We start from the raw sequence: 20,851 nt of genomic DNA, 5'->3' as shown, positions 1-20,851 counted from the left end.
GTTTAGACATTATGGCTGATAATCTAAATCCTTATCGAGAAATACTGTTGACCGGAAGTTCTGAATCCCTACTCCGCGTTGCGGAAGCAGGAAGTGTGACATAGGCCTATTCAAAAGGACCCATTTGAGGTATCATTCATGTCCACAAACAATGTCAGATGAGTTATGCACCGAAGTTTAAAGGGTTAGTTCACCCAAAAATGAAAATTAAGTCATTAATTACTCACCCCCATGCTGTACCAACCCCGTAAGACCTTCGTTCATCTTCGGAACACAAATGAAGATATTTTTGATTAAATCTGAGAGGTGGATCACTGCTACATAAGCTGCCAGAGGGAATGAAACTTGACGGCCCAGAAAGTCATTAAAGAACATGTTTAAATAATCCATGTGCCTACAGTGGCTCAACTATAAGTTTATCAAGCGACGAGAATACTTTTTTCCCGAAAAAAAAACATAATAACGACTTTATTCGACTATTCCTTTTCATTCCTTGTGGGCCTGAGACGAGAGTTCAAGAGATTTCCACGACGCATGCGCGAGAACTGAACAAGAAGTATTAGAAGAAGAACGTTCTCTTCTCAGTTCTCGCGCATGCGTCGTGGAAATCTCTTGAACTCTCGTCTCAGGCCCACAAGGAAGAAAAGGAATAGTCGAATAAAGTCGTTATTATGTTGTTTTTTTCGGGAAAAAAGTATTCTCGTCGCTTGATAAACTTATAGTTGAGCAACTGTAGGCACATGGAATATTTAAACATTTTCTTTAATGACTTTCTGGGCCGTCAAGTTTCATTCCCTCTGGCAGCTTATGTAGCAGTGATCCACCTCTCAGATTTAATCAAAAATATCTTCATTTGTGTTCCGAAGATGAACGAAGGTCTTACGGGGTTGGTACAGCATGGGGGTGAGTAATTAATGACTTAATTTTCATTTTTGGGTGAACTAACCCTTTAATACACAATGGTAAATATTGGGTTTGTATAAAACATTAACCTTATAAGCAATAATAATAGTGACGACTAATTAAATTAATTTTGATTATTTCAAGCAATCTGGCATGTTTCATAGCAATTTAATCAGATGACTCTTAAATAAAATAAGTTTGTAATCTTATTTGAATGTACTGTACTAAAGAAATCCCTGATACTATATCAAATTCTGTTTCAATCTTTAGAGACTCTGGAGCCTTCTCATAATTTTGAGGATGCTGGTCATAATCACTGTCTATATTTCTGATATAGAAAGCAGAAAGCAATGCAGCCATCATGATATTATGTAAGTGACAGTCTTATGTAAATCTTATATCCACAGAGATGGGCTAATTTAATTTGCTGGACTGTAGATGGCTCTGTTTGTCTAAAATAAATGTATGAATCACTGCATTTGACTGAAAAGCTCAGACATGAAAGGGGGATTCTAATATTTAAATGTCAAACCTCAAAATTTGAATCTCAAAATCTTAAATTTAGCTTCTCTTTAGTAGTTTGACCTGTGCTGTACCTTAACAAGATTAAGATGAGAACATTCACTGATGCATTACTTTTTGAGACTAGTTGCATTTAGAAGTGTCCATTAAAAGGGAATTGTGTAAAACCAATTTTTCATTAAAATACTTTCTTGTAACCTCGAGGAAAATGCAGAAAGACTATAAGAAAGAAAGATTGATGGTTCCCTAAAGTGTAAACACTGTTGCTTATTAGCAGTTTCAACATTGCTTTTTGGTCAGTAGTTCATATTTCAAATGCATCATCTACTTAAACTGCTCTGAGCTGGATTCGAACCTGCGTCTCCAGCATGGGAGACGGGCTAGCGAGGACGTTAAAGACAGCAGCCTCTTGCATCAGTCTCTTGATCTCTTGAGATCAGGGAAGTGAGGTTTACCACAGCTCTTACTAGCTGGCCTCCGTTACAATCATAAATGTGAAATGTGTCATTTTTGCAACACTAGTGGCACTAAACAGAATTGCAAATCCAGATATGGAATTGACTCGGATATGGAAGCTTGGGTTTACTTGTTTATCCAAATAATTGCAAATGTGAGAAGTTTTGCTTTAAACTCCTAGTGGTGCAGAAATGACACACTTTACCATCTAATTCTGTTTTCTTTTTCAAAATTCTATTCAAAATTCTATTTAATTTCCACCTATTTAATTACCCCTCCCTGTTCTATACTGTATATAGGCAATGTTTGAAACTTCCTTGAGTTATTTCCTAATTCAAACATATGTTGTATTCATTATTTGCAAAGCAACTTTGGATAAAGGTATTTTATCCTTTTGTATGTAAGTTTATCTTCTTCAAGAACAGCACCATTATTACCTCGCTAGTGAGACATGTTACGTTGCTTTTAAGTTGCTAAACTATTTTACTGATAAAATCATCAGAGCAGTGCTGACGACATGTTTCTGTGCGAGTGTGTGTCCGAACTGTATGTGTGTGCGTTTGAGTGGGAGAGTGAGCGGGAGAAAGAGAGTATGTGCTTTCCGTACTCAATAAAATGTAATATTGTGGCAAAAAACTTGGAAAGAATTTGACCTTTTATCCTATTGTTTACTATATTTATTTTCTTCGTAAGTATCGTTGTGAATTTTGGTTCTTTTGCTGTTGTAGACTGTAAGAACCCTTGAAAAAACTGAAATATTTTGGTAAAGTGATGTGTGCATGTAATGCCATGAAGACTCACCTGGAATTATTTTAGCTGTGCATTTCCCTGAAAATAATTGCACACCTTAGAACATTTGTCAACCAATCAGATTCAAGCATTTAACAGCCTCGTAGTATAAATGTAAATATGTTATGCCTAAATTTTTCTTAAAACTAGTTTTTTCCCCCTGCATGGCCAAGTGCATTGATTTGTGATATGTGCCTTTTATTGCCCGATTTAGCATTGCATGTGGTTATAGAAAATGAAAAACACGATAGGCTATAAAGAGAGGGCATCCATTTCAAATTGTTAAAATTATAATAAAAAAATGTATAATACAAATAAATGTTGCCTGAACTAACTACACTTACAGGGTATGTGCAATACATCAACTCTTGCTTTCAAAATCCTATACACAAATCCTTCACAGCATTAGACTGACATGTTTTCTCGCCGAATGGGGAGGAAAATAGTTTTTCTTGGATGTCGATATGAAACAGAAAGACAAGCAACACCATCTGTGGAGATTTTTCTCATTTGATTGTCATTTGAATATTTGTAGTGAATCATAATACATTCCTAAAATGTTCCTCCATATAAATCAATCTGCAGTCAATTTAAAACCTTCAGTGTGTTACTTGCTTCATAATCCTTATGATCAATTCTAATAAACCTGCTTAATTGTGATAAATCCTGCTTGCACACATCAAACATACAAGCTCTCATACTCCTTTCTCTCTCTTCCTGCCCCCTCAATCTCAGAGTGATTGATTTCGTGGCCTGTGTGTTTATCCCATTGGGCGTTCAGCTGCATGAGTTTCATGTAAAGCTCTACGAAGGCTAAGGCCTCACACCCACAATCTCATAGTAAATTTTTTAAGAGCTCTGCACCTCTGCCCTTCACTACAGAGTTTAAATGACTATAAACTGATGGGCCTGAGACGAGAGTTCAAGAGATTTCCACGACGCATGCGCGAGAACTGAACAAGAAGTATTAGAAGAAGAACGTCCTCTCAAAAATCTCTTGAACTCTCGCCTCAGGCCCACAAGGAAGAAAAGGAATAGTCGAATAAAGTCGTTATTTATGTTTTTTTTTTCGGAAAAAAAGTAGTCTCGTCGCTTGATAAACTTATAGTTGAGCCACTGTAGGCACATGGAATATTTAAACATGTTCTTTAATGACTTTCTGGGCCGTCAAGTTTAATTCCCTTAGGCAGCCTATGTAGCAGTGATCCACCTCTCAGATTTAAACAAAAATATCTTCATTTGTGTTCCGAAGATGAACGAAGGTCTTACGGGGTTGGTACAGCATGGGGGTGAGTAATTAATGACTTAATTTTAATTTTTGGGTGAACTAACCCTTTAAGAGAGGTAGTTGCTATGGCTACTTACATACTCTGAAAGTTACCTCCATTTTTGGCGTTAATGCTACTCTTTTACTTTGAATGGGTGACGTCATGCATTGTCAAACTGAATTGTGGGTTAACTGCGTCTAGTCACTGGTGTTGCTTGCGGCAGAAGTTGAAAAATTTTCAACTTTTCAAGTGCCAATGCAGGAGTCAGCCAATCAGATCGCCTTTATGCAAATACACTAGAGCGTTGGAGTCCAAGCTGGAAGTTATGTGATTGGCTGTTGTCACTATGACGGTTGTGTCAGCACCAAGCTTCAGACACGCCCTCAATCAAGCGTTGAAGCAGACACCCTTTGTGAATGCATGGGTATCTCACAAAACCTGCTTTTTGAAATAGCCTACCCCCTTAGAATTTGGCATGTTTTTGTAACGTATGGAAAGATGCTTTAGAAAACAGCTTATCTATTTGCTAATCATTAAAGTTGATCATATGCATTTACATGAAAATATTTTTATAGGGAAGCAGAGAAATTTCCATCTGAGGTATATACTGTGTCAACATCGAACACAAGTGGTGTGTGAAATTTCAAGCCGTTACCATTATAGTCAATGAAGCTTTTACTCTGGAAGTGTCCATTGTAGTCTTGCAGAGCTTTATTTTCCCCATCGGTTTTAAAATGAGTTACTTAGAAATGCCATATGTGTGCTATAACTTGAATGCTATAACTTTCACCATTGTGTAATGACGTGCAGCTTCGATGCTTCCAGTGTAGACGGACTGAAGCCGTTGTGGTGTGATGCAAAACATTATCAGTCGTGTATACATGCAGGCTTTTGATTTGACTTGCCATCTTTGGAGACTTCTGCTGCTCTTTCAGATGCATGCAGCTATTTGTTTGAAAAGTGGTTTATGTAACACATTTGAAATCTGTTGATTTCAAAGGTTATCCCAACATGCAAAACAGTCATGTCTGCACCTGTTTGATGGCAACATCAAAAGACATCACGAAATGGGAGCAAAAATCACAGACACAGGTATGCAACTAGCTAATTCAAGTCCTGTGGATTAGCTAAATAATGTTATGAAACATTTAATGTTCTTCACAGTAGTGTAGTTAGCTAGCTGTATTGAATATTATTTTACAATTGAACTGGTATGGTCCAATTAATCCAGTAATTTTCTATTATTTCTCTAAATATGTGGATGGTGTACTGGTGTGGTATATTCAAAGTTTAACTATGCTAATGTTCTTTGGCAACCAATATGCCAGTAGGAGTTTGTCTGATTGTCTTATGTACAGTAACAGCTGACACTGCATCTGTGGTCTCCATGCTCTCCAGAACTCACATGAACACAAAATACTACATTGTTAATATTATATATTTATTTATTTTTAATTTGTTCTACTTTGTGGGCTTTTCCGATTATTATTAGACCACTTCCGATAACCTCATACTCGTTTAAGCTAAGAAAACCCATTCAGATTGAATGCAACAAATAAACATTAAAAAAAGTTTGTTTTAGATTTGCCAGAAATCAAGCATTCATGTAAATTTGCTCTGTCCAACTGAGTTGCAGCTTTCACAGATCATTTTCTTTAAAATGAGAAATCATTTACAATTTTTCTTGGGCTTTCTTCACAGACACACTGCATTACTTCTGCTTCGTTCATTATGCTAAAAGCACACCTCACAAATGACTACACTCACACAACGTCCATCTCGCTTCAACACAGAATATAAAAAGCAGAAAGGCACAGATGGCAGAGCATTTTGTGAGCTTTGCACAATCGTTGAGTGAACGCTGCACCTGTTTATATTTAGCTTCAGTGTGGAGCACTTGGGGGGAGTAGAATCAAAAAGAAAAGGCATCTGTCTCGCATGGCAAAACCTTTCCTCAGCCTCTCCCCAGAATTCATCCTGACCCGCTCTAGCAGTCAAGCAAAGCTGTGCACATACATTTTGTCTGAATTTTGTTACTAGAATAGCTGTTTACATACTGCAGAAAGCTTCTTTCTCTTCTCAACAGCCTGATTTTGGAGATTTTCATAGGATCATTTGTATGAAGACAAGTTTGGTTAAATTTTTAGGATGTATTAAAATTGCTCTTACTTTGTAAAATCTTTAGACCTTTGTACTAAACTTCAGCATATGACTCAGTAAAATTCCATAGATTTTCATTGATCCAAGTCATATTTAGGGACCAGAACATCATAGAAAATGGTGGTGGGTTCTTTGTCTTTTGCCAGTAAGCAAGCAACCATGCTAAACATGCAAGATGCTAAAACCCGGTCAGAACACCATCACAACTGCATAGCCAAATCTTGGCAACCAGCCACAATATCTTTGGATGATAACTTCTATTGAACCAAGTTTACATTAGTGAGCAATATCTGATGGAGGTTATTGTGATTTGTGTATGCTTGTGTGCACTAGAGAAGTATGAGCAGTTGCATCAGTGTAGATCGGAACAGAACCCCATGCAGTGTACTGATTGTTTATCAACCCGAATCAACAAACCTTCAGTCATCAAACCCAGTAAGCAAATATTCCAACACTACCATATTGGCAAGCCCTCTGCCAGGTGAAAGTATATGAGTCTGACAAGAAAATCGAGAAAAGACAGAGGGGCACAGGACTTTGAAAATGCACTCTCTTTTAAATTTAGGACTAGGAGTAATTTCGCTGTTTATTGCTGTACCCATGCGACTCATTAAACTTAGAGAGGTCTTTTGCAATATCCTATCTACAGTGTATCTGTATGGTTTTGGTGTTCTTTAAGACTGGACATTAAACATTTTATGATTTTATAATTATCTGTAGACCCATGACTGTTAAAGACAATGACATTCAGTACAGATGTTTTTTGTTTTTTTTGTTTTTTGTGAGTGCTGGTGTACTATTTGCTGCTATATTATGCTGATTATTTTTTATTATGTTGCAGAAGAAGGAATAATTGCCTCACTGCTGTAGTGAGTTTTACTATAAAAACTGCAAATGTTTTTTAACTGTTTGATAAGATCTGTAATCTTTTTGTATATCACTCTCCAGGATTTTGAAGTCAGGTGTACTAGATGTCAGTTTATATATTCCATATGTCTTTTTTGGGTGTTTCATGTGTATAGCTATTATAGGTATAGTACTGTATATAGTATACTAATGCACCCTACAGAATGCATCACTGTCAACTGTATTCCCTTTTAAATTGGACGTCATTACATAGTAGACGGTAAATACACTGGTGTATTTTTATTCGTTTGATTATCCCTAGAGAAAAAACTGTATGGTCGCTCTGCTTTTAGTTTCGCTGCTCCAAATGATTGGAATGTGCTACAAAAGTAATTGAAATTGGATTCATTTATTTCAATCTGCATTTAAAAATACTATTAGGGAGTGTTTTTATCACATCTTGTGGATGTTTTAAATTAATGTATATATTTGTGGGTATAATATGTTAGTATGTCCTTCACGAGATAATTCTCCTGCCAGGCTGTCGTTGAAAATAAGAACTTGTTCTTAAAGGGACATTGCATATGAATTTCTCCCATCTAGCGGTGAAACTGTATTTTGCATTCAAACGAATTAGGCTCTCCAGCGCCTCGCTTTTTCAAATGCGTGTTGCATCTACGGTAGTTGTTATGTACCAAAAAGCAATCCCGACATTGACTCTTGTTTTTGTAATCTCCAGTCACGTTTCCTTTTACGTTCAATTTTGGACTTTTTTTGTGACGAGGATTTCTTCTCCTGTGGCTCGGCATATCCATAGTCCGCCATTAAAATAACAGTGCAATGCAGCCTTTTAAACTTGCCGGGGCAGTGACAAGCGCCTCTCACTGCTCTGCTCCTCCGTTTCTGCTGCTTTCAGTCACGTGACGCTGGCTCTGAACGAAAACGCGTTGTGGAAACGCGTTGGCCTAGTACTTTTTGACCCTCTCTGCTATTATAGTTTTTCAAGAATGCGGAACTACATGGAAGCCTCCGTGGACCTACCCGTCACATGTATATAAAGATAATAAATTCTTCATTTACGAGGATAAGTCAGATAATTGGCAGAGATGTACACCATTGAGGACATATTTATGAATAAAAATATTGATTTTAGATAATAAAATACACTACACATTGTCCCTTTAAGTGACTTGCCTGGTTAAATAAAAGTTAATAAAATAGGGTTGGGCATGTACTGCACAGTCAGTGTTTTCAACATGTATTTCTGAGCATTGTGCTAGAAATGAGAATCTGGTATGCAGTTTTGTGAGCTCCTGATCCAAATTCTAAAGCAAAATGCTTTTATGATGATCATACGTTTATAGTCTTACACTCCTAAATTGTTTAATGAAATGCTTTGTGATTTCCAATGCACAGGAGCCTCCTGCTGTGGGTGGAATCAGCCATCATTCTGAGCTTGTGTCTCTTACTGGATTTAACAGAATCTACATAATTGTGTGTGTTAAACATAGTGGCTTTGAAAAGAGTCAGCAAGGCCTTTGAGAAAAGGTCGCAGTCTTGACCAGAACCCAATTATACTTGCTTGCTCGACTTGACCAAATCCCTTTTGAATTACAATAGTTGTGTGACAAAGGCAGAGAGAGAAGAGAGAATGCCAGTGAAGGCAAGTGATGTGATAAATCACATGTATTCTGTCTTCTGACACTTTCACCTTGTATACAGTTTTTTTATCCTTTATATCTTAATTGTTTCATGATACTAATTTCATGTTTGATTTCAATTTCAGAAAAAGGAATGGCTGTGTTTGACATGCCAGACCCAGAGAGCAATGTCAGGGAGCTTAGGGGATATTCCTCCTCCTGTGCCACCATCCATTGGATCTCCCAGACTACTAGGCCCAGCCAATCAACAACAGCAGCGAGGGCCCAGTCAGCAAGCTACACTGAGACCTATCAGCCCTCAGCAGCAAAAGCCACCTGGTGCCCAAGTAAGTGGTCCTTTCTCTCCGGTAAAACAGGGGGTGCCACAGTGCAAGGGCCCCTCTCAACAATTACCTGCAACTAAGGCTGAGACAAAAAAACAAGATCAAGGCATTAACAAGAAACAAGCTATGTCCAAAACAGAAACGTCGTCTAAAAAGGGAACATCGCATAAAAAAGATGAGAAGAAAAGTAGTGGCATGCAGAAATCTAAACAAGATGACGTGAGTGGCCCTCTGTGTCCTCATCACCACTGTATTTGTCTTTCATAACAGATCACTTCAACATTCTATGATGGGAATGTTCCATGTACTCAAAACCAGTTTAAAGTTAACAATCTCTGGGGCTAATTACTATTTCCAGTGCCTGATGGTTACACAGTGATGAGTCAACATCATTTGTAAACTCTTTTTTAATTACCCATTAAGAACTGATGTCACAAATAGCCCCATTTAATGTGACATACACTAAGTTATCATTTTTAATATAAGCATGCCATTTTTATCAACATCATTAACTAGTAGTATTATTTACAACTTAGTTTTACATTTTCATCACTATTTAGATTCACTTTTGATGATCATCCACTCCGTTTTGCATGCTTGTCTAATATGTGCCATTTGCATGTTTTGTTTATTGTATTTGATAAACTATGTTATGACTGTTTTAAATGTTAATATATGTCATATATCATTTAAATTAAACTGAAAAATGTACAATATCTAATGCATATCTAATGCACCTAATGCATTATCCTCTGTATTTACAGGATTCCAACAAGTCTAGCACACAGAGCCTGAGTGATACAGGCTACTCCTCAGATGGTATATCTAGCTCCCAGAGTGAGATTACAGGCTTGATCCAAGAGGATTCTATGAAGCTCAATGAGAGGGGGATCTCTGAACAACGCAGCCCCCCAAGTCCATCTGAACTAACAAAACTGGAAAGCTCAATGCGACCTCTGTTGGAGTCACATACAGTCACTGACCAAGTACAGCATCGTGATGGAAGGGACAACGCAGAACAGCAAAGACCTCGATCTCTGTCTATATCACAAGATCAGGAATTTGAGTCTGATGAAGAAGCATCGGATGATCTAAGCTGTAAATTAAGACATGATTATGTGGAAGACAGCAGTGAAAGTGGCCTTTCTCCATTACCACCTCGACAGAAGAAGTCACAGAAAGATCTAACAGATGAGGAGTTCATGAGGAGGCAGATTCTGGAGATGAGTGCAGATGAGGAAGATACAGCAGATGTTGAGGGCCACGTAAAGACAAAAAGGAGCCATAAACACAGTGGAGATCTAGGGAAAGAGAGACGTCGTCTTACACAGCAATCTAGCAGTTTTGAAGAAGACTCTAAAAGCACTGATAACTACAAATCAGGTGAAGCAGATGACATGATGGCCTCACAAGGTGGCCTGAGACGATTTAAAACTATAGAATTGAATAATACAAATAGCTACAATCGTGACATGGAACTCAGCACAGATCATGACCTCAGGGAGCCTGAGCTTGAGATGGAAAGCCTTACTGGGTCACCTGAAGAAAGGTCAAGGGGAGAATACTCTTCAACCCTTCCTGCAACCACACCAAGTTATACCTCTGGAACTTCTCCAACCTCTGTGTCATCAATGGAAGATGACAGTGATAGCAGTCCTAGCAGACGACAAAGGCTCGAGGAAGCAAAGCAACAAAGGAAAGCAAGGCATCGATCCCATGGTCCACTGCTGCCCACCATTGAGGACTCCTCAGAAGAAGATGAATTGCGAGAAGAAGAGGAACTTCTGAGAGAGCAGGAGAAGATGAGAGACTTAGAGCAGCAGAGGATTCGCAGTACAGCCAGAAAAACTAAACGGGACAAAGAGGAACTGAGGGCACAGAGACGCAGAGAGAGGTCAAAGACACCTCCTAGTAACCTTTCACCTATTGAAGATGCATCCCCAACAGAGGAGCTCAGACAAGCTGCAGAAATGGAAGAACTCCACAGATCGTCCTGCTCAGAATACTCCCCCTCCATGGATTCAGAAGCTGAAGGATTTGAAATGGGTTCAAAGCTGTACAAGTCTGGCAGTGAATATAATCTACCTACATTTATGTCTTTGTACTCTCCAACAGAGAAAACCTCTGCTGTCTCTCCCTCCACAGCAGATAAATCATTAAAAAGCGCTGAAGAGGTTTATGAGGAAATGATGCGAAAAGCAGAGATGATGCAAAAGCAGCAGCAACAGGCACCAGGAAGACAAGGACAACTAAACCAGGAAAGAGTCCTTCAAACAGACAGAAAACACCATTTAGATTCTGGAACAACTAATCTGAGTCCAGGTACAAGTCCTACCCAGATCTCAGCTCCAGTCTCATTCTCTGGAAATGATCCTTCAGGAAGAGGGACACAAAGGGTACATTCTACACAGAGTCATTCACAACAAAGTCAAGTTAGAATGAGCACCCAAACCTCTAAAGGAGGCCATTCTACTGGTTCTCCACAGTCTCAAGTTAGGCAGCCTGCTCCCACACAGTCTCAAGCAAGACTACAAGGGACAGTACAGGGCCAAGTGCCTGATCCTGGATCATCATCCTTATCATCAAAGATGTTCTCATATTTTAAAGGCTCAAGTCCTTCCACATCCCCTTCTACTTCCCCCTCACACAGTCCAACGCGTGCCCCTGCACCTTGTACTACTTCTACAGTGGTACATACTCAAACCTCTCAGATTCCTCATAGAGCAGGGGCACCACGTCTTGCAAGACAACAGTCCTCCCAAGATTCCCCAGTTATGGTGATTACATTGGGATCAGGAACAAGCAGTCAAACCAAACCAGTGACTGTAAATTCCTCGACCTCACCTTTATCATCACCAACAAAAGATAGCCAACAGACAATTTATCAAACTCAATATACAACAATTAAGTCACCCACATCACTACAGAAATATCCAGCTCACCCATCACCTCAACATAGCTTGCAAAGGACACAGATATCAGAGCGAGTTAGTGTGACTGTGAGCACTGCCACCTCTGCTGGTTCCCAAAGTAGTGGATCTCTTCCTGTAGGAAACATATCCTTGTGTAGAATCTCCACAGTACCTGGTACCTCAAGAGTTGTAGAGCAAGGCACAGTTGCCCCTAGTAATAATATAGTGGATCTTAGAGCACCTATGAAGCCTGCCCCAATCATTATGACAGACCAGGGTATGGACCTAACATCTCTAGCTTCTGAAACTAGACGATACTCTCTTGAAGCAGAAACACCCTCAAGTCGTCATACTGCTGTGCAACCTCTTATTATGAATCTAAATGCACAGGCACAACCTCAGGTGACAACAACTATACCAACCACAGTCAGTGTTACTGTGGCAGCATCCATGTTCTTATCACAGCCAAAGCAACCAGTTGTGTATGGAGATCCTTTGCAAAATAGAGTCGACTTCGGTCAAGGAGTTGGATCTGCAGTCTGTCTCACCCAGACCAGGCCACTAGTCGCAGATCCATCCATTCCAAAAATTGATGCATGTCTGGAAAATCTAGGCATTCAACAGCAGCAACTTCAGAAACAGCAACAGAAACTTCAGCAACAACAAGAGCTCCTTGAGCAACAGCTCCAGCAACATCAACATAATGCATCTTTTGCCCGGTACAACTTAGCTAATCAAGTGCAACCGATATTGTTAAAGAAGGACTTGGTGGTAAGCCAAAACACTGGTGGAGGCACACAAACCGCAGTTACTTCCATTCCCAAGATATCTCCGCTACCTCCACCACCATTATCATGCTCTACGTCCACCACACCTACACTTGGTCATGACATATATGGTGGGGTGGCTTTGGAGCTAAAAAACAAACCTGCTGTGATGAATCTTTCCTCAGTGAAGCCCCAGGTAATGATGGTGCAGTTGGATGAGAATAGCACTCAGGGGTCTACTGTGACCCAGCTTGTTAAAAGAGAGGAGACGCCTGCTCCAGTAGAGGTTCTAGATCTCACAGGACAGATTAAACCAGAGAATCAGTTAGCATGCTGTGATGTGGTCTACAAGTTGCCATTTGCAGGTAGTTGCTCAGGCCCTTTTGCTCAGAGAGGTACGACAACACAATCAGAGACATCTGCAGAGCCATCTCAAGCTCCCGGACAGCAAAACCAACCTGGAAAAGATGGCTACCAAACAGCAAATATCCAAATGGCTACAGATGAACGCAAATCTTTTACCTTGCCTCCTCCAGGACGACTTCAGCCATCTATGTCAGACAATAATCTAGCCGGTTCAAGTCTCCAATATTATCAGAGGACTGACCCTGGGGACCTAGCAGTGGATTTAAGCACCATGAAGCAGGCCTATGAAGCAGGATATCTTGGAATGGGTGCCCAATATGGATCTTACACTGATCTACGCCATCAAGGAGGTGATACAGCTCCACCGTTACCTTTGCGAAGGTATGGCTCATTGTCCAATATAAATGCAGAGTATAGTTATCCTTCACGTGACCTAGGTGGTTTTCAAGAATCCAATCTTGCACAGTACAGTGCCACTACTGCTAGAGAGATTAGCAGAATGTGTGCTGCTCTTAACTCCATGGAGCAGTTTGGTAATCGTTACACCAGTAATCCTGAGCTTCTGCAGTATGGTGCTGGGAGAGGAGGCCCTGCTGGCAGACTTAACCTTCAACAAGGCCTAGCATCTATTAGAGCCAACCTGTTGTATGGTCCAGATGGTAGACCAACAGTACATGGTCAAACACTTACGAATTTAATCAATGCTAGACAAGCTAACCTAAGGTCTTTATATCCCCCTGCTGTGAGGACAGCTGATGGCATGATATATTCTACTATCAACACCCCAATTGCCTCCACCCTGCCAATCACCACCCAGCCTGCCCCTGTTCTTAATCCCATGTTAAAAGGAGTATATGGACCTTGCCCTTCAGGCAATGTGACACCTGTACCTCTTGCTAACCTCACCAGGTTGCCTCAAGTCACCCCAAGAATGCCTCTTAATGCACAGGGACCTTATAGATATCCTCCTCCAAATCGATTTTCAGTAACCACTCCAGATACTTCATCAGGACGTGTCCCACCTTCTAGTACTTCCCAGGATGCTCCAGTTTACCTCGGAAAGCCTACAGCACCTGGCAGTATGTCAACCCCTGCAGCACCTAAAACTGGTCAACCTGTTTCTAATTTGGGTATGCAAAGTGTACAATCAGCACATACTAGTACAGTGCCAGTTCAATCAGTTGTAAATGAACAGGCTCCCTTGGCTCATATTTCAGTAGAAGGTACTACAACACAACTCCAAACACAGCCCCAAACCCAACCACAGTCTTTGGTCAAAGGTCAGGAACAATCTCAAGCTCAAAGCCAGCCTCAGACACAACCTCAAATATTAACAGTGCCACAAAAGCAGACCCAGGCATTTACCCGAGTCTTTCCAGATACATCTGCCAGTACCACTATAACCACATCTGCTAATATTGAGAAGGAAAAAGAAGAGGAACGATTGCGACAACAACAGGAGCAAATCTTGCAGCTGGAACGAGAACGTGTTGAGTTGGAGAAATTGCGTCAACTACGTCTACAAGAGGAGTTGGAGAGGGACCGTTTAGAGCTCCAGAGGCACAGAGAGAAAGAACATCTTCTCATGCAGCGGGAGATTCAAGAACTACAGACCATCAAGCAGCAGGTTATTCACCAGCAACAGGCTGAAAGGGAAACCCAGCTAGTGATGCAAAGAGAGCAGCTGGCACAACAAAGGATGCAGCTAGACCACATTCAGTCTCTGCAACAGCAGCTCCAGCAGCAGCTTGAAGAACAAAAGCGGCAGAAAACAGCAGCCATTGAAGCAGCCGCAGTAGCAGCTGGAGCAGAGGCAGCAGCTACAACAGCTCAAGGTGCCGTTCAAGGTGTGATGGTTGGTGCAACTACACCTCAAACCATCTCAATTATCTATGATCAGAGTGGTAGAATTATTCCACAAGAAGGCCAGAGTGTGCAGATCTTGCCATGTGCTGATGGGCAGGTGGTCCAGGCAGTAGTGTCCACTAGGCCTTTGCCTAGCTCTTCTTCAGAGATGTCCCTTAAGAATAGTGAAGATCATGGAGATGGTCGGATTATGAAGAAACAAAACTCTATGCCCCGTTTGAGGAATGGATCAGAGGATGAGTCTGTAAAGAGAATTGCAGATTGCAGTGTCCAAACTGATGATGAAGACACGGAGGACAAACTCATGTCTCGTCGTCGTAGAACTAGACGTATAGCTGACTGCAGCGTTCAGACTGATGAAGAAGACCAGGGTGAGTGGGACACTCAGCCAATACGCCGCAGACGTTCAAGATACTCCAAACATTCTGAACCAACTTCCGAGACTAAGAGTGATGCATCTAAATCCAGCATTGCCATTCAGACCACCAATGACTTCTCATGTCAGACTGAGTCAGACCAGTTGAGTAGAATATCTCCATCCATACACATTACCATGGCTGAAACATCAAAGGTTGAACTCCTTCACTACATATCTGCTCCAGAAAGGACCCAAAAGGGAGAGAGTTTAGCCTGTCAAACTGATCCAGAGGCACAATTCCACGGAGTGGTTACTCCTCAGCTCAGTGTTCCCACTACTGTTAGCCCCTATTCTACTAGTCTGCAATTAGTTGGTGCCATGCCAACCAAGTTTGAAAGGAGAAAGCCAGACCCATTAGATATTGGATACCAACAAGCTCAGCATCAAAATGAATCTCCGTCCCGTCAGCCACCCAAATCTCCACAAGTGCTGTACTCTCCAGTGTCTCCGTTGTCCCCCCATCGTATGTTGGAGACTACCTTTCCTTCCAGTGAGAAACTTAATAAGGCTCATGTGACTCCCCAACAAAAAGCCTTTACTGCAGAATCACCACAGAGACATCAGACTATTCCGAGACCCATAAAGAGTGTTCAACGGTCCATGTCAGATCCTAAGCCTCTCAGTCCAACATCAGAGGACCCAACCAAGACCAAATTCTCTTTATACCAAAGTCAAACCAGCTCAGCGAGCCAGGTATGGAACCATTTCATTGCCAATATTTTTTTTACTCTACAGTCGTCTGTTGTTGACTACAAAACCACAGCTTGTAGATAGTAATTTGAGACAATTCAATCCCCATTTGTACCATTAATACAAAGTATACACTGTAGGGCCCAATAATAGTATAGGCAAAATACATTTTTAATAAGGTGGGGTTGGACAACTTATTTATTTTATCTCTTTTTTTCAATTACTGTAGTTCTCTATTTATTTATATACCATTCATTCCCCACTCTCTTTACCGCATACACTCACTCACTCACACACACACACACACACACACACACACACACACACACACACACACACACACACACACACACACACACACACACACACACACACACACACACACACACACACACACACACACACACACACACACACACACACACACACACACAGAAAAATTGCTATATCTGGCCAAGTCTCTGACATGCTAAGGGTTGGCTCAACGTGTACAGTAGGCATACTGTGTCTGCCCTGCTGTCTTCCGGCTTGTCAGCAGCTGGTCAGAGAGGTCTGAGTCTTTCATTCTCAGTTTAATTCCCGTTGAAGGAATGTTCTGGCTTGTGCATTCAGCGAACTGCACACCAGTTAAAGGAGGCTATTTTTTCTGTCACTTCATCAAATGTGTGATTTAACGGAATTTCTTTAATGGATTCTCTAACTCCACATTACTGTAGGTATGCAGATGTTTTTATTTATTATATTATTATTTACTATTTATTTCTTGTAAACTAAAAACTATTTCTTGTTAACACTAAATTATTAAGTATACAAAGTCATTACAATTAAATAGGATTGTAGCCATTTTTGTATAATCAAAGTCATGTATAATGTATTGCCTGATTGATTCTAAAAGCACTAACCATTGAGAGAATATAGTGTCATGGCTATATATTTATAATTGCTTGACTTAAAATAACTGTTATTCCCTGACTGTGCTTGCAATACATTGTAATGTGTTTGGATTTGAAATTTTGATTTGGATGGTTTTATTTATGAGATAGATAAATACTGTAATACAATATGATACACTGTGATACAACTGTGTCTGTAATCAGTATATGCAATATTTAACATATTTACGTAATTTTGCATGTTAACCGTTTAATCTGTGTGCTTTTTAAAGTATTAATGGAAAAGTGGTTCTCTCAAAATTGTTTCTGGCTGTTGTAATATTAATCAGTCTCTAAAATCTCTGCTCTCCAGATGTCTGCCTTGCAGCAGCAGCAGAATGCAATGATGAGAAAGGTGAAGAGAACTCTGCCCAGTCCCCCACCAGATGAGATCCCTGTACCGATTGTAACACCAGCAATTACCCATATGTACAGTTCCCCAGGAGCATCCCAGAGGGTGTTGCCACGTCCTTCACAGGGTGCAATGAAGGCAGGCTTGCTGAGTGAACTGAAAGCCGTAGAGCAAGAATCCACTAAATTACGTAAACAGCAGGCTGAGTTAGAGGAAGAGGAGAAGGAGATTGATGCTAAGCTACGATACTTGGAAATGGGCATCACCCAGCGCAAGGAAACCCGGGTGAAAGAGAGAGAGAGGAGAGAGTTGGCATATCTGCGATGCATTGGGGATGCACGTGACTACATGTCAGATAGTGAGCTGAATAATTTGCGATTAGCTGGAGTAGCACCAGGCACATATGAAGAAAATGGAATGTTGTCACGCCCAAGTACAGCTCCTCTCAACCAGTTTACTTCTGATTTGAATGCATCTCAGTACCCTCCTACCTCCTCATATGTTCCATATCAGTATCCACAGGCCCAGCCCACACCCACACAACCATCCACTGCCAGCTATCAGCAGATTGGGTTTCAGCCCACACCGTACCCAACCTCCCCACATCCCCAGCCTGGAACCTTCCAACCTCATCCTCCCCAACCTTCATCCTATCAGGCCCCAGGGCCATACCAGACTCATAGCTACGGTCAGCCTACTTATGAGTCTGATCTTGGTTTGCAGCAGCCCAGTCACCAGGGATTTCAACCAACTACACCTTTACCAGGGCAGACCCTACCTTACCCTGCACAGAGCATGTCCTTCCAACCTCAAGCAGACATGCTTTCTGCCCATCAAAGGCCAAGGCAAACCTCGCTTGCTGATCTAGAACAGAAGCTACCCACAAACTATGAAGTTATCAGTAATCCTTCCGTTCCAATAGCAACATCAGCTCAAGAGACTGGATTCAGCGGTGTTTATTCCTCGCCACTAAACAATGCTTATGGTCAGTATCGTCCCTCTGACCAACCTTTGGCTGAACGTATTCCAAGTCCATCATCAGGATATGTAACAGATGGTGTCTATGCCACAAATCTAGAACAAAATATACCAAGAAATTATGTAATGATTGATGATATCAGTGAACTCACAAAAGAAAATATGGGGTCCTCTGACATGTCACGGGTAGGTTATGGAAGTGAGAATGGCCCACGTGGACCAACTTATGGCGATGGCGCTGAGAATTTATATGGAAGAACTTCAAACACCTATCAAAGTGGAGTAGACAGCCATGGACATCCAAGTACCACTGTAAGTGGTTCTGGTTATTATTATGATGACTATAAGCACCCTTCACGCAGCAGTGGGGGAATGGGCAGCCAGAAGCACTCATCCAAAAATTTGGCACCTGCTGTTTCATCCAAACGTAGCAAACATAGGAAGCAAGGTATGGAGCAAAAAATCTCCAAGTTTTCTCCAATTGAAGAAGCTCGAGATGTAGAGTCTGATCTAGCCTCCTACACCATGACAACATCAACAGGTGGTAGCTGCACTGTAGTGTCAAGGACTGGCGTGAAAAAGAGCTATGATCAACAGAAGTACTATGGATCAAGAGAGGCATTAGAAGAGGATGATCGTCTTTATGGCTCTGGACGATCAAGGTCCACAGGTTATGGCATGGATAAAATTTCTTCCAGAGACTCAAGTGGCTACCGAAGTAAATCTTATGAGAGGGACGCCATGGAGCGATCACAGAGGGGCACCCATGGTCGCAGTGGCCGTCCTTCTATGCGTACACAGAACTCTGAGGAAGAGAGTCCTCTGAGTCCTGTTGGAAAGCCCATGGGAATTGGTCGTGGCTCTGTGCCAGATCCTCATGATGTACGAAATCAGTATGGCTCGAGCCATTCCTTGCCAGATGTACAGGACCACCATATAAGGGATATACCTAAGAGTCATGTATATAAGCCAGATGACCCTTACCTTGCAGATGACATGCACTGTGCTGTTTCAGACAGTGAAGGTAACTGGTGCTGAATTTAAAAACTGCCTGTTAAAATGCATCCAACAATTAAAAACTTGCATGCCAATGATCTTGCCTTGAAGGCAGAGAGAACAAAAGTTTGGAGTATTATTGAATAAATGCATGAAACCATATATGCCTTTTTTGCATGAACTGCATGGTGTGATTCTTTTATCTATTTGAGATTGTGATTCAAATGTCTTTACAATCTGTCTTTTTTTTTTCTCGTTGATGGCTGTTTTTGTTGGCTTCCTTTTCTATTTCTTTGGCTGCTATCTTTGGGATTTGAGCGTTGCATGGCTTCAGTGTGTTCAGATACTGTTCTTTGCCATTGGCACTTCCTATAGCACAAAGTATTGACTTTCTCCCTTCATTTCCCAAAAAGCCTATCATTTGGGTCAGGAGGAGACAGACTGGTTTGAAAAACCACGTGAAGCTCGGTCAGATCGCTCTAGACACCATGGGAGTGGAAGTCATTCATCCTCTAGCAGGAGGGGCAATGTTAAGCACACTTATCATGATTATGATGAGCCCCCTGAGGAAGACCTGTGGCCTCAAGACGAGTATGGACATCAACGGCATTCTTCTTCCACCTCATCTCGGGAACACCGTCACCATGGCAGCAGCTCAGGAAGGCACTCCTCTTCCCGTCATTCTTCAGATGATCCCAGGTCGTCTCGTTCTTCAAGGTCACATCCAAAAGATCCTTCCACCCGCTCAGACGGCCGTGCCACAACATCCTCCACACAGAAAAGATCCTCAGATCCACGATCTGCTGGCCACAGAGACTCAGGAGAATACTCCCGTGATCCATCAGGCCACCACCATGGCTCAAGTGGACAACGAGGGCAGAGGCAACCAGGCTCATCCAGGAGGCAGGAGCCCCCTTCAGTTTCTAGGCCGCAGCAGGGTCTTGGAGAGCAGCAACCACAACCACAGCAAGGACAGCAGCGATCCACATCCGGACAGCAAGCATCTGCCAAGCAGACAGGGTCTCAGCCACCTGAGACAGGGCAGCAAGGACAACACCAATTGGGACAAACAACCCGTACACAGCAGCAGCCACCACAGCAACCTGGGCAACAGCCAGCAAACACAATGGGAGCAACTCAGCCCACAACCACAGCTACTGGCATGGGAACAGGTATAACTCAGCAGCAATCTAAGCCAGGTCAGGCTCCAGCACAGGCAAGACAACAGCCAGGAGGACCCCCCACCGCCCAGCCAGCTGCTGCTGTGGTGAGTTTCCATAAATCTTGCTTAAGATACATTTACTGTAAAACCACATTTCACATTTGGTTATATGAGGTATGTTTTAAGTTTTATACATAAGCTTGCCCTTGAAAGTGTTATTGACAAATATTTAATTTCTTTGAAATGAGTTAATAGTTTCTTTAACGTTGCCCCTCACTGGTTGTGCAGGGAAAATCTGAGCCTGCTGCACCTGCACCTGCACCTGCACCTGCTCCCGCACCTGCACCGACTCCTGTAGTTGCTATTGGATCAAAAGCTGTACCTCAGGCTGCAAAACCCCCCCAGATTCCTGCTACGGGAATCGGTAAGTGGAAATAATTTTGATTTTCAGGAAGATAGGGAAACATATTTCATTACTGGTGTA

The 20,851-nt window shown here is 41.5% G+C and overlaps 1 protein-coding gene across 4 annotated transcripts in view; it reads left to right on the top strand.

Annotated features, from left to right (window-relative positions):
- Positions 1-20,851, top strand: part of bsnb (bassoon (presynaptic cytomatrix protein) b) — a 103,090-nt gene that overhangs the window by 76,249 nt on the left and 5,990 nt on the right. Inside the window, exons 4-8 of one of the 4 annotated variants that reach the window (XM_077203987.1) lie at positions 8,731-9,147; positions 9,693-15,950; positions 17,193-19,233; positions 19,619-20,472; positions 20,656-20,791. In XM_077203987.1, the coding sequence (XP_077060102.1) occupies positions 8,731-9,147; positions 9,693-15,950; positions 17,193-19,233; positions 19,619-20,472; positions 20,656-20,791 (9,706 nt within the window). Of the gene's footprint in view, positions 1-8,730; positions 9,148-9,692; positions 15,951-17,192; positions 19,234-19,618; positions 20,489-20,655; positions 20,792-20,851 lie in introns of all 4 variants that reach the window. The other 3 variants (XM_077203989.1, XM_077203988.1, XM_077203990.1) reach the window with 3 other exon arrangements.

This window comes from Siphateles boraxobius, unplaced genomic scaffold (assembly GCF_051911475.1).
Source record: "Siphateles boraxobius isolate OS27281-9 unplaced genomic scaffold, OSU_SipBor_1 5, whole genome shotgun sequence".
NCBI lineage: Eukaryota > Metazoa > Chordata > Actinopteri > Cypriniformes > Leuciscidae > Siphateles > Siphateles boraxobius.
The sequence above is the reverse complement of the archived record's forward strand: the minus strand, read 5'-3'. Positions and strand labels throughout refer to the sequence as shown.